The sequence below is a fragment of the Pan paniscus genome, chromosome 12 (assembly GCF_029289425.2).
Source record: "Pan paniscus chromosome 12, NHGRI_mPanPan1-v2.0_pri, whole genome shotgun sequence".
Classification (NCBI taxonomy): Eukaryota; Metazoa; Chordata; class Mammalia; order Primates; family Hominidae; genus Pan; species Pan paniscus.
Window position 1 is genome coordinate 27,286,868 of NC_073261.2, and position 14,708 is coordinate 27,301,575.

The following is a 14,708-nucleotide window of genomic DNA, read 5'->3' on the forward strand; positions in this document are numbered from 1 at the left end:
GCATCATCCTGGCCCAAGCTTTCCTATGTGTGAACCCAGGGCAAGCCTTCCTCTTTCGTCACATAAACTGGCCGCCCATCCATGGATAAGCAGGGGTGGGGGGTGGTGGGGAAGGTTTTGGCTGGGCTCATCGGGAGAAGAGCGGAGAGAGGACATTTTTTTCTTGTCCATCACACGTGCTGCTCCTGGTACAGCTGTCATTCACAATGATGCTGTGTGCAGATCGAAGCTGCCGCCTAGGAACAGGAACAGGCAATGGTGTGGCAGGAGATGGAAGCCTGGCCAGATGCCCATGAGGGAGCCTCAACGGTGGGTCCTCCACCAGCCAGGTGCAGACCCGTGAGTCACTTCATCCTGTGTTGGGGGTTACCAGAGAGCCAGCAAGGCTTATGCAGAGAGGAGGGAGGGAGGGAGGGAGGGAGGAAGGAAATGGGGGAGGGAGGGAAGGAGGGAGGGAGGGAGGAGGGAATAAGAAGGGAAGGAAAGGAGGGAAAGAGTGGGGAGGGACATCTGTCAGGGCCTGTGACCATACCACAGCCCCTTCTGCCACCTTGGAGCTTCCATCGTGCACTTCTGGAATGCAAAGCCGACCCTCTCCTGGTCCACCCAGATACTCCTCACTCCCCAAGGTCTTCCAAGACATCAGTCTTCCCAGAGCAGTTCAACCCCCAGGAACCGGCCCTGCTGCCAAACCCTTACCACCACTAAGTGTTGCTACCCACTTGCAACCTCAGACATGTCCCAAGTAAGCCCCAAACCATGTTTCAACCCAAGCCATCTGTTGTCCTCTCCCTTGATCAGCTGTCAGGTGACCCTGGATGTCTGTCAGCCTCCATGATGGCTCTGAGCTCCACTAACAGTGCTGTGACTCTCTCATCAGTCCCCATTTCTGACCCAGAAAAAGAATCTGTAGCCACAGCTCCCGCTCCAGGCCTTGCCTGTTCCAGGATAGCACACGCCTGCATCTGCCCTTTTCCTGGAAGGCTCCTGGGACCTTGACCTCGGCCTGTCCCCAAAACTCAGCAGTCCTTTACTCTCCACCCCCTTCTCACCTGCAGCCCCCTGACACCTGCACCACCTTCCATCTGAGATCTAATGATTCTCAACAGAAACATGATAACGTGAACCGGTAAAGGCCATTGGAGTGGAAACTCACCGGTAAATGCCCAAGGAGAGGCGTGATACTGTCAGAGACATAGATGATGCTGCCGTCTGTTGTCACTGCGATAATGAAGCCATCTAATGCCTGTGGAAAATGCAACATTTGAAAGCTCCTTAGCAATGAGTTTATGGAGGAGCATGTCACTGAAGCAGAGGACACTATTTTAGGACACTGGCTTTGTTTTATAATCCTCAGAATATTTCCTTGAATAACCTCACGGCACTTCTTGGCCTTCCACAGAGGACAGCTTCTTACAGAGAATGTGTCTGGCCCAGAAAAAGCGTTTGCAAAAGCACTACAGGATCGGTGAAAAATGTGACCTAGTGGCATAATCAAATAACATTTAGCCATGGAAATTCCCTAAGTAGGTTTAATGATAAGCATATTATTAGCCTGATTCAGAAATACCACCCTTGCCATTAGAAAACATCAGCCATAGTTTATGGTTCCCATCTCCCTACCCCTGCCATCACTTTGAGTTCAATGGTAAACATTTGCCCTGATAAAGATATCAGACCTGACAGATGCATTAAAAACAGAAAGTGTGCCTGTTGGCCAAGGCAGGCCTCTGCTCACATTCATTGCCACAAGAGAAATGCCCACTGAAGGGACTGTTTGTAAAGAACATTCACATTACTCTACAGGGCTGGGTGGGTGTGGGGGTTGCGTAACTCAACTGGATCCATAAGCATTTCAGAATGTCTGAAAAATCCATGCATTTGACAGTCTCTACTGAGTGCCTACTCTATGCTGGGCACACTGTCCTGGGTGCTTGTGATATAACAGGTTGAAGGTGGGCAATGCTTTCTCATAAAGCAGACACTTTTGCTCATGGTTTTTTTGTTTTTTTGTTTTTTTTTTTGAGATGGATTATCACTGTCACCCAGGCTGGAGTGCAGTGGCATGATCTCGGCTCACTGCCACCTCTGCTTCCCAGGTTCAAGCGATTCTCCTGCCTCAGTGTCCCGAGTAGCTGGGATTACAGGCACATGCCACCAGGCCCAGCTAATTTTTGTATTTTTAGTAGAGACAGGGTTTCACCATATTGGCCAGGCTGGTCTTGAACTCCTGTCCTCAAGTGATCCATCTGCCTCAGCCTCCCAATGTGCTGGGATTACAGGTGTGAGCCACTGCACCCGGCCACTTTTGCTGGTTTTAGATTGTTTATTGGGATTTATTTTTGTGTGGATGCTTGCAATGCTTTCACAATATGTATCTGATAGTTGATTTCTAAAATAAAGACAACATAATTCAGCAGAGAATAGGATCACAGTGGCAACTGGCTGTCTAGGGTGTGCCAGTGAGGGGGAGGAGACTAGAAATGAAGCCTACCTCTCCAGAAAGCAAGTCTTTAAGGGAATAATAGCTCAGGGAGACTTTTACTGGAAACCTGTCACTGTCGGTTCACTGACTTTTTCTTTGACTATCTTCCCCGAATCTGGACATTTTTCTGCTTAGGAAAAAAAGTGAAATATGTGCTTAGAAAGCTCTGGAAACATGTTGCATGCTCGCAACTAGATAGTCACGTGATGTCTGAGAATCTGTGTGGACAATTCATTCCTTCACGTTAGGAGGGTGTGGCTGACGTGCATGGCAGCGGGAACCCGGAAGAGGCCACGAGCAGTGCATGAAGGGCACCTTTATACCATGCCGAAAGGGGAAGGAGTTCTTTTCACCAGGAAAATTAACACTAGACTCATTTATTATTTTACACTGACAGCTGGTAGGATTTAGACTGAAAAACAGATTCAAGTACGTTTCTTAAATGGGCCTCAACCTCTTGGATGACATCAGTGGTTCTCAACTGGGGGCAATTTTGGTAATGTCTGGAGGCATTTTTGATTGTCACCACTGGAGTGGGTGACTTTGGCATCTAGTGCTGCCAAACATCCTGTAATATGCAGGAGAGTCCCCACGACGAAGAACTACCAGGTCCAAAATGACCACAGTGCAAGATTGAGAAATGCTGGGTTAGATTTGAGTTACAGTAAACGAAGAGGTACATCCCAGTAACTTTTCCTTCCCAGGTATTTTTCTAAAAATGTTTTAAAGTCATCTATGAAGCCCTCTAGGAGGTGAACTTTTTTAAGGGGTAAGGGCACTGTTGATGACATCAGTGAGACTTTTCTGGAAAAAGCAGATTGGAAAGCTGGGAAAAGCAAGGGCAGTGCAAATCGTCTTGCACAGTGAGCCCATGTCCCTCCTGAATGTCTAAAGCAAGCGGGTGTTAAAAAGCTGAAGGTATTTATAGACGGGAGATAACTTTCATCAGCTCATTGGCATTTCCATCAACTCTATGAGAACTGCACTGAGTCATTGCTTTAAGAAAGCTCGCTGTGGTTCTGGAAGTCCCATCAGTAGCATCCGAAAGGGATTCAACAGCAAGTGATTGCAAAGTGCTGTGCCCCTATCCATGGAAGAGTGATTTTGACTGGGGTGTTTCCAAAGGTGCCATAATGGCCCAGAATTTTCTAACCGCCACACATTAGAGGGAAATGAAACCTTCCCTTTCTGCGAATTCCTGAATCAGATGGAACATTTCTTGTGTTCTTTGGGACAACCTCTGGGCTAAGAGAAGAGATTGCTTTTCTGATTAAAATTCAGAAATTCCACAAGCTCCCTATTCCGCAGGCCACAGGCACTTTGGCTCCTTTTGAGTGCAACTGCTCCAATGCTGGTAGCCACAGTCTTTGCCAGCTGATACTTTACCAGCTTGGCTGGTCTGCAGCCAGGTCAATTTTGTTTTTTCAAACTTCACAGCTATGTGAGTCCTCCTGGAGTCTGGTTTTGTGCCTCTTAGAGAGAAGAGGGAAGAAGACGGGAGTCACATCTGGAGGGCATTAGCAGTTCCCTAGGGACATGATGGGTTATCTCCTGGGCTCTGTCCTCATTTTAGAAAGGGAACATCCTGGCCACTAAGACATGGCACCTGGATTCTTCACAGTCTCTGAAATGGCTCTGAAAAAAACAGAGAGATGGGCAGCTGGAGAGAGACCCATGCTATGGGAAGGTTGCACTGGACAATGGTGACATCACCGTGGGAGCTCCCCATCTCCCCCAACCACAGCTGGGGCTCAGGCCACCAGGGAGGAGATGCTAGAAGGCTCCAGTCACTCAGCACTAGGTCTGTGTCTACTGAAGAGCAACAGGTTGGAAGAGAAGCCTGACACAGTCAGGGTCAACAGTACTAGTTGGTGGACTTTCCAGACCACTCACAGCTGCCATTCACCCAGAAGGCCTGCTGGTTGTGCAGGCTTAATTTCAGATCCAATTCATTCATCTAGCATGATTTCCTTTCCACCGGCTTCTAGGAGTCTACACCGGGAGCAAGGGAAAGTGCATGAAGACTATACAAATATCAATCTTCCTTGTCTAGAAATTCCAGTCTCCTGAATCTCAGTCCCGTCTTCTAGCCCCGAAATTTATTCATTTTTAACTTTACAAAAGCCCTATTTCCTCAAATACTTTTGATAGTTTGAAACTCACTGGGAAAAAAAAAAAGGTTGTGCTACAGGCTCTTAAAAAAAGGCTGCTGCTATAGGGTTATGTGTTTTAACTACTTTTCCATAAGAATTAAAAGATAAATCGATTTATGTAAATTAGCATAATGATACATTAATTCAACATTTCACAAGCTGCTTTAAATTTAACATACTTAAAAATGCATTGCTTCTGCAGAAAGTTCTGTATTTTCTTTAAATATAGTTCACATGTAGATTTAAGTATCTTTCATCTTATGCAAATGTTCATTAATGCGTTTACATTTCATAATATTTGGACATCTTCATTCTGGCATTTTCTTACTCCAGTACTTTCTGTTTTCTGCAAGTTAATCTATGTAAATTGAAGTTTACATCAGTCTTATATAGGCACATAAGATATGAGAGAGAAAGATTTATCCCCAGAAACCACTCTCCAAACACCCTGCCAGGAACCACTGGTCACAGCCAGCGTCTAACTTCCTTTTGCTGAGCTCATCTGTCCCAGTTTGCCTCCTCTTGGTTGTGGGCGTGGATATGTCATGCCTGGCGCTTTCTCTGACCCACTGCCATATCCATATACTCCAAAACTTATCCCCAGGTGAGAAGCCACAGCACGTTGGCAGTTGTTTCTGTAGAGGCTTATGCTTATCTGCATTGAGGAGTTTCACCCATATACAAATACATGATGTTGAGGAAGGGGACTCATTCAGATCAGCCAGGTTTTCACAAATACGGCCCTATAGATGAGTATGGGGCCTCTGACCCAGAGGGAGGAACATGAGCATCTCACTCAGCACAGAAAGGGCATGAGCTGGATGGGGAGGCACGGGATCCCTGGGTCTGATATCCGTATGCCATGTGGATGTAACATGAGTTCAAGTTCAAAGCATATCTTAAAAAGACAACTTTTAATTTCAAAACGTGTTTCTACTAAGGCAAAAAATGTATAATCATAGCAGTCTAAAGAGAAGACTCTCTGAGTCAAATGACAGTGCAAGCTGATTCATCTTCCCTCTGTCCTTCTCCTCTCTCTACCTACCTCGAACCCACCCTTCCTGGCTCCCCAGCAAGGTGTCCTCTGGTTGTGACACCATCAAGGGGCTCATCCTGTGGTCACTGTAGTGAAAACACGTGACCACATTCAATTTTGGGATTCTTGTTGACACGGCCCATAGGCAACAGCAGGCAGAGAGCCTCAGGGAGGTATCTGTTTCAAAGTCAAGTCTTCCCAGGATCAAGAACAGTAGTTTCCTTTGGGTACAGGGACTTATCTGCAACAAGTAGCGACATTTTAACTGGCAACTGTTTAAGCTATTTTGAAAGTGCATTTCACCTCCAACATCAGCTGGGTGAATTCTTCATTACTGAGGAATGAAGGCTTCCAGTCTTGCTGAATGTCACAGATTTCCGTTTGCGCTGAGACTTCTAGAAAAGAGACACAAATAAGCCTTTATATTCAATGGCACCTAGAAATTGGAATTAACAAATGAAGCACATGTTACTTCTATGTAATTTTGTGTAAACTTCTGTGTAGTTTAATTTAAGAAGCCAGCAGAAGGAAATATGTTACCCTGATTTCCAAGGACTGGGAGCTTCGGATGTTCTCACCTCCCTTAATGAGGCTTTAGGGAGGTGCATCCCCCACCTTCTCTATGGCTGTGGTGCCTGCCCTTGCAGGTGGTACCATGGCCCTGAATGTCTACATGACGAACTCCATCGTCAACAGTTGGAATTAGGTAGTTACCACCTATGAAGGCAACAGGAACAAACACTGGGATGGTGTGACACCTTCATAAGTGGCTTCTTCATGGCCCAGGTGAAGCAAAACACTTCACAGACGTGGGATTTTAAAAATTCCAGAAACACCTTAGGCGTGTGGAAAATAACCCACTGTGTTATACAGAATGTACCATATTTTTCAGCATTTCCATTACTGAAATACAGCGTGCTATATACATACACAGAATGTACTCTTCTCAAAACTTTTTGGGGTTAATCTATAGTTTATCCATTTCACAGAACTGCCTTGTACTGAAGACATTATGCGGATTTGTAAATTCAAATAGTCATTGGCCTACAAGGGGCTCCTTAAATATTTTAGTTCTTCTGCATTTTTAAAGAATGTTTTGTTCTATTATTGAATTATTTCTGATAAGATAATTATAGGTGGCTCAAATGTAATATCAAATATGTTTGTTTTTCCTTCAGTTTATCCTCCATCTTAAGCCAACATTTTGCTCCATTTCACGTAGTAAGAGGTTTCTTCAGAGATTATTTCCTTGGTGCTAGGAAAAATGTAAGAACATAAGACTCATAGCTCAGAGAATAAAACTAACCTGTTTAACAACTTCCTGGAGAATGCATATGGTCCAGGCAGATAATCCATCAACTTTAAGCCAGGAGAAAGATTTCAAGGCTCTCTCCTTTGTGCCTGTGTTTTTGATAATCTCTCTTACGTGGCGCATGAGGAATGCATTCTGCCATTTGAATGAATGAATCTGAGTGAATGCAGCAGCTACTCATGAACAAAAGATGTAAAGAGCTGAGTTATGGCCGGGCGCGGTGGCTCACGCCTGTAATCCCAGCACTTTGGGAGGCCGAGATGGGCAGATCACGAGGTCAGGAGATCGAGACCATCCTGGCTAATGGTGAAACCCCGTCTCTATAAAAATACAAAATATTAGCTGGGAGTGGTGGCGGGCTCCTGTAGTCCCAGCTCCTCGGGAGGCTGAGGCAGGAGAATGGCATGAATCCAGGAGGCAGAGCTTGCAGCGAGCCAAGATCGCGCCACCACACTCCAGCCTGGGTGACAGAGCAAGACTCCGTGTCAAAAAAAAAAAAAAAAAAAAAGAGCTGAGTTATGCGCGTCACCCTGTAAACCTCCACTTGTTCCAAAACCCAATGTTCCCAGCAGTGCTCGTCTCCACCAGGAAGATTCCTTCCTTCGAGATGTCAGAAAGAACGAGTTGCTGCTGCTGTTATACAGAATTGGATTTTTGTCTTTGTGAGTTTAAAGGGGCAGAAAAGAGCTGCTATGAGCCTTTGGTAATAGAACACTGAAGAAACCCAGGAGAAGAAACCCAGGAGAGGAAACCGTGCTGGTGGTCAGGCAGCCAACGACACTGAGAGGGCCCCTGGAGGGAGGGCCGCGCTGTGGGGAAACGTCCAGTGTCGGGCCTCATATGCACATGGTGGAATGCAGCATGGGAAGCAGAGGCAGGTGCTACATGCACATCGTGGGTCAGAATCCATTCTGTGGTGCTGGCTGAGGCAAGGAAGAGAGGGTGCAACTCCCAGTTCTTCAAACAGATGGTTGCCACAGTTCGACCACTTAGAAAAGAGAGGGACTGAAGATGTGCTATAATATTTAACCCCATAAATGCCTTTCCTCTTCTCCCCAATATGCACACTCATCTGTGAGACTCTTTTGACCACTAGGATCAAACTATAGACTAACTGTTTTTCTAGCAGAAGAGTCTTTATGGCAGCCCAAATTTCATTTAAATAGAGATCCATTCAACTTAATGGTGAAGGAAAATGAAATACCCATTTCTTTAACTTAAGTAAATTTTTAGATCATTCTGTATGACTGGGTATTTTGTCAACGCTAGCATAATAACACTGAAAGCAGCCATCTCATTCACTTTGTATTTCAACAACTGAATTAGACTCCTCGGAAGTTAAGGTTCATTTCATAGCATATTAAAAAAATATGTTAGATACGATGTCTCGAATCGAAAAAATGTTACACTGGGAAGTAAAATTCAGTGTTATGGTCAAAGTGGTTTCCAAATTTCAAGGGAAACAAAACCACCTGAGAGCCATTTTTGTAGGAAAACATTGTGATTAAGAGCCAACCCCCAAAATTCTATTCTGATATCACTTGTACCCATTTCCTAGAGTGCTCAACTCCCGACTGCTCCTGGTATATCTGAATAATAAGCAGTATATGTTTGGGATGTATGTGGTCAAATAAAAGCCTGGAAAATGGAGCAGAAATTCCACAGCTGTCCTGGGTAAATATTACCCTGTTCAATAGGGAAATTTCTCCTTGTTCTACAGCTCTCCCCACCTCACCTTCCATCCATGAAGACAGACACATTAAAGAAGTGTGAATGAGGAATGGGATTTAATGTTAGGAGAAAATTTCATTAAGTCAGCTTGAGACTCATTCAGGAAGAGGATAATGTGTAGGCCAGCCTGACCCACTAGAACATCTAGATGGATGTAGATAAGGATGTCCAATATGTCCTGCTATTTACAGACTTCAGGGATTTCTCTCTTATAATAGCTACTGTTACAAAATTTTGCTACAAAGAATCATGATCAGATTCTCATTTTGATTTGGATTACTTCAGAAAGAATAAGTGTACAGTTCAGGATTAAAATTCATTGCCGAAGCTGAGAAAATAGCAATGCTGAAAGATTATTAGGGAAAGAGCTAAATAATAACTACTTGGACCTAATCATCTTTCCTTACTTATCATGTGGTCTCCCTTTAGCATGACGGCAGGAAGCATGTTGAAATTCATAGTTCTTAACCCTCACTGCACACCGGAATCACCTGGGGGCCTTAATGATGCCTGGGCCTTACCTAGCCATCTGCTGGTGAAAGGCTCTCCACCCTCTACAACAAACAGCCCTGATTTGCAGTGTTTGCCCCTTTCTGTGGTGTAAATACGCCTACCATGGCTGATTTCAAGCTACCAACTTGATGTCAACTGGCTTGCAAAACTCCTGAAAAGTGAACAATCTTCTCTTGCAAGCTGGTATCCCATTGTGGTCCCACCCCTAGAGATCATGACATACTGGTCTGTGGGGGGTTACCTGGTAATATGTATTTTTCAAAAGCTCTTCAGGTGATTCAAATGTGCACACAAGGTTGAGAACCAGCAGTCTAAATGGACACACTCATGAACAGCTGGAGTGCAGCTGTGATATAAATAGCCACAAGAAGCCCTGTAGATCACCCCTTGTGGAGCAGCCATAGAGTGTAGTGCTAAAAGGTTGGGCTCTGGAGACAGGCTGCTGGGCTTAGATTCCACATTTTCCTGGCTGTCTGACTTGGATGAGTGACTTGACCTTGTGTGTCTCATCTGTGCAATGGAACTAACTCAAAGTGCTGCCATGGGCCGGGTGCAGTGGCTCACGTCTGTGATCCCAGCACTTTGGGAGGCCAAGGTGGGCAGATCACTTGAGGCCAGGAGTTCGAGACCAGGCTGGCCAAAGTGGCAAAACCCCGTCTTCACTAAAAATACAAAACATTAGCCAGGTGTGGTGGCACGTGTCTGTAATCCCAGCTACTTGGGAAGCTAAGGCAGGAGAATCGCTTGAACCTGGGAGGTGGAGGCTGCAGTAAGCTGAAATTGCACCACTGCACTCTAGCCTGGGTGACAGACCAAGACTCTGTCTCCCAAAAGAAAGTGCTGCCATGAAGAGGAGCTGTATGTAGAGGAGTTCCTGTAGGTAGAGCTCTTAGAATATTGCCCAGCTCATAGCAAGCCCTGAATAGATGCTTACGGTCAGTATTCTCTACTCTGTTGCAGGTGCCTGCAGAGTTCATGTCCATTTGGACTGCAAGTAAAGGAAAGTGATTGCTTTGTTTTTTGCTTTAATCCAAGTTTTGCTCCAACAACTCTACTTCCCCAAAAAACGTACCATGAATTTTTTGCTTTATTTTGAATATGAAATCACAGAGATGAGTGAGATCCTGGCATGATCCTCATTGTGTTTAAGCGGGTTGTGCGGAGTAGGCCTTCATCTTATGAAAAAGGCGAGCTGAAGCAGGCTCTCCCGGTATTTGGAGGCTGCATTTCTGCTGACTTATCCTTTCCAGGGCCCAGATTTGACAATTCTGTAATTCCACAGTGGACAGAGCCCGGCATAAATGTCAGGCTGATGAACTTGATCCCAGCTGTCCTATTTAACAGCTGTCCTGCTTCTCGGTGGCAATGACCTAGTTTGAGTAATTTGCACAAAATATCTTGGCAATCAAACCAACCTGCTATTTCACTTGGCTAAATCATTATTTAGGAAATATAACCATTTGATTAAATTATCAGGGCAATCAAATACTGCTGTAACACCTCGTTCCAATCCTGCTTGATTGGTCTTTCCTGACTTTAAACAAAAGCAATTAACATGTTCTTTACTCTCTCCTGGGCAGCTTTGGAAAAAAGAATATGAGGATATATCATCACTGTCACATTTTTAATAGGTATATATGATCATCAAAGAAATAATAAAAGAATAAGAAGTATAATGAAACTTTCTGATGTCCCAGCCGCACCCTCTTTTATGAAATCATCTTGTCTAGGAAAATGTTCAGTGGAAGAGACACATCACTGCCTGCATGGAAGAACTGTAATTATTTCCTCACTAATTCTGACATTTCTGACTTATTATGTTTGGTGTCATGATTAAAGAAAAATGAATTCTGCTCTTCCTGCTTGCTAATAGGTTCTGAGCCCTCTTAACTATTCTGTGACTTTTTGTAACATCCTGGGTGACTGGCAGGGTAGGTGTGACCACACACTAACAGGTAAAAGTGTTTGAAGGAGAGGAAAAGGGAGAGAGAATGATTTGAGAAAGATGTGAGCTCAAGGATGAGTTCAAGTGGCATATGCAGGTGATCGTGTGATGGAATACTATACACTAATGAAAGGGAACTAGCAATAGCATGGGAAGGATGGGAGGAATCTCATAAACATCATGTGTATAATTCATGGTTCCATCTGAATAAGGTTCCAACAGGCAAAAGCAACCTATGGGGTTAGAAGTCAGCACAGAGGTTCCTTCTTTTGGGAAAGCAGAGGAAGACAGGAAGGAGCTTCTATTTCTTGACCTGGGTCGTTGGTTCCCTGGCTGTGTCTGCTTTGTGATAATTAATTCAACTGTACAGTTATGATTTGTATATTCTCTGTATGTGTTACTTTTATAAAGTATTACAAAGTTAGAAAAAGAATGGAGTGCCAGGATAACTGGAAATCCACATGCAAAAGGATGAATTTTCATAGCCTACCTTACGACATCTACAAAAACGAACACAAAATGGATCAAATATCTACGCTTAACCTACAGTTTAAAATTATAAACCTTTTAGGCTGGGCGTGGTGGCTCACATCTGCAATCCCAGCACTTTGGGAGGCCGGGGCGGGTGAATCACGAGGTCAGGAGATTGAGACTATCCTGGCTAACATGGTGAAACCCCTTCTCTACTAAAAATACAAAAAATTAGCCGGGTGTGGTGGCGGGCGCCTCTAGTCCCAGCTACTCAGGAGGCTGAGGCAGGAGAATGGTGTGAACCCTGGAGGCGGGGCTTGCAGTGAGCCGAGATCACGCCGCTGCACTCCAGTCTTGGTGAAAGAGCAAGACTCTGTCTCAAAAAAAAAAAAAAAAAAAGAAAAGAAAAAAAGAAAAAAGGTTATAAACCTTTTAGAAGAAAACATAGATATAAATCTTCATTACCTTAGATTAGGCAATGATTTCTTAGATAGAATGCCTCAAGCACAAGTAATCAAAAGAAAAAAATAAATTTGACATTAACTGATTAAAATTTAAAACCTTCGTGTGTCAAAGAGTATCACTTGAAAAGTAAAAAGACAATCCACAGAATGGGGGAAGATATTTTCAAATTCTATACCAGATAAGGGTCTAGTATCTAGAATACATGGAGAACTCTTACCACTCCAGCATAAAAAAGAAAAATCAATGATTTTAAAAGGGGCCATGGATTTGGACATCTCTCCAAAGAAGATACACAAATAGCCAATAAGTACATGAAAAGATCATGAAAAGGAAAACATGATCAGTTATTGGGAAATTCAAATCAAAGTCACATAAGATATCACTTCATACCCATTAGGGAGATTATATTAATAATAGTCATAATAAAAGAAGACAGTAATAAGTGTTGACAAGGATGTGGAGAAATTGGAACCCTCATACATTGCTGCTGGGAATATAAATAGGTACAAGCCACCTTGGAAAACAGTTTGGCAGTTCCTCAAAAAGCTAAACACTACCATTGAATGCAGCAATTCCCCTCCTAGGAATACAAACAAAAGAAGTGAAAACATATATCAACTGAAAAATTTGTACATGAATGTTCACAGCAGCATCATTCATAATTTCCAAAAATTGTAAACAACCCAAATATCCATCAACTGATGAATGGTTAATCAAAATATGATATTAATATATCCATACAATGGAATATTGTTGGTCCATGAAACGGAATGAAGTACTCACACATGCTAAAACACAGATGCTATGTGAAAGAAGCCAGATACAAAAGACCACATACCGTATGATTCTACTTGTATAAAATGTCTAGAATAGGGGAATTGATGGAGACAGAAAACAGATTCGTGGTTGCCAGCATCTGGAGGGAGGGGGAAGAATGGGAAATGATGGCTAATGGATACAGGGTTTCTTTTTTGGCGTGATGAAATTAGATAGTGGTGATGGTTACACCACCTTGTGAATATACTGAAGACCACTGCACTCTACACTTTAAAATGGTGAATTTTATGGTATGAACATTATATCTCAATAAAAACAGAATGAATGTGACATTAAGAAAATAAATTCTTTTCAATGTATCTTTTCATGATGTAGCTCAAAAGACCAAAGAGTTCGAGGGCAGTGGCAGAGAGGGATGAAAAGGCCCACATAGTCTGATCCCACAGGAAGTGAGTATTCAGCCACTGCATCTGTTCAGCATTGAATAAAAGACACTTGGTTCCAGGGATTTTTGATCAAGATGTTGTCACTGTGAATGCCACGCTGCTTCGGCTGGGTGCTACCTGTGAGGTTGTTTTGGATTCTCTCGTCTGGCTTATAATGCAATTGGGAGGTGTGTGCCCTCTCCCCACCCAGCCAGAGACGGGCTGATAGAGGGTGGAGTGCCTTTAAAATGAGAAGCCCTCGACCGGTAAGGCTGGGCCTGGCTGGGGAGACAAAACCAACCAGGCAGCCCAGATTGGTGAAGTCATCACCACATGGACAGGGCAGGGTGGAAGAAAAACAGAGAGAAGGGTGACCTTTACCATTGTGTTTCTGCAAAAATCCGATGACCTTTTCCAACACGGTGGTTTTGTCCATTTTCCGCGTGTTGCCAGGGAGCATGGAACTGAGCTCTTTGATGAGAACATTGAACTGGTCCCGACGCTTCTTCTCAGACTTGTTTCGAGAAGCTCTGTAAACACAAAACGAGCAGGTTACTGGAACATTCCACGTCACAAAGGCTTTGTGATGAAACAAAAGCACTTTCTATTAGAGCACATTCTATTGTGATCATCTATCTTATCAAAAAACTCTTTCAGGAAGGTCACGCTGGCCACATTTCCAAGGCAGGAGGATAGAAAATGTTTTGCTAGACTCTTGGCCACAAAGACAGACAGCATTAATAACCAGTAAGTTCTGACTCAGACGCAAAATCTTACAGATTAGCTCTGAGGCCGGATGCTGCTCATTCGGATTTCATAGAGCTTTCACTTTCAGAGAGCAAAGGACACATTGCTGACTGAGATGGCTGTGCTCGGAGAGCCCTTCCTAAGACTCAAACCAAGTCCCCTTCAATCCAGAACACCCAGCCTGGTTCCAGGGCCCACGGGGTGGCCAGGTATCCCGTGTGCCACCAGTGCATATGTCCTGGCCCCTGCTCCAAAGAGCTCATCGCCCTGTTGGGGGAGGCAAGACACACCCTGCCTACAACAGCCAGGGCTGTACAGACCCAGGGCAGACGTATGACAGGTACTGCACCATGGCTGTCAAGCTGCTAAGAGCAGACGAACACTTTTTAAAATGATATGGAGGAAAGTTAAACACATATTACTAAGTTGGAGAAGCCAGTCTGAAAAAGCTACACACTGTATGATAGCAAGTATATGACATTCTGGAAAATGCAAAACTACAGAGACAGCACAAAGATCAGTGGTTGCTAGGGGTTAGGAGGGATGAACAGAGGATTTTTAGGGCAGTGAATCCACTCTATATGACACCATACTGGTGGATGTGTGTCAACACATTTGTCTAGACTTGGAGAATGTACAACACAAGAG

At 44.0% G+C, this 14,708-nt stretch overlaps 1 protein-coding gene across 9 annotated transcripts in view; it reads right to left on the bottom strand.

Annotated features, from left to right (window-relative positions):
• The window catches only part of NPAS2 (neuronal PAS domain protein 2), a 176,622-nt gene that overhangs the window by 57,803 nt on the left and 104,111 nt on the right, over positions 1-14,708 (bottom strand). For all 9 annotated transcript variants that reach the window (XM_063594761.1, XM_063594759.1, XM_063594758.1 and 6 more), the window contains exons 3-5: positions 13,695-13,843; positions 5,978-6,069; positions 1,157-1,246 (exon numbers count right to left, since the gene is read on the bottom strand). In XM_063594761.1, coding sequence (XP_063450831.1) covers positions 1,157-1,246; positions 5,978-6,069; positions 13,695-13,843 — 331 coding nt within the window. The remainder of the gene's footprint in view (positions 1-1,156; positions 1,247-5,977; positions 6,070-13,694; positions 13,844-14,708) is intronic.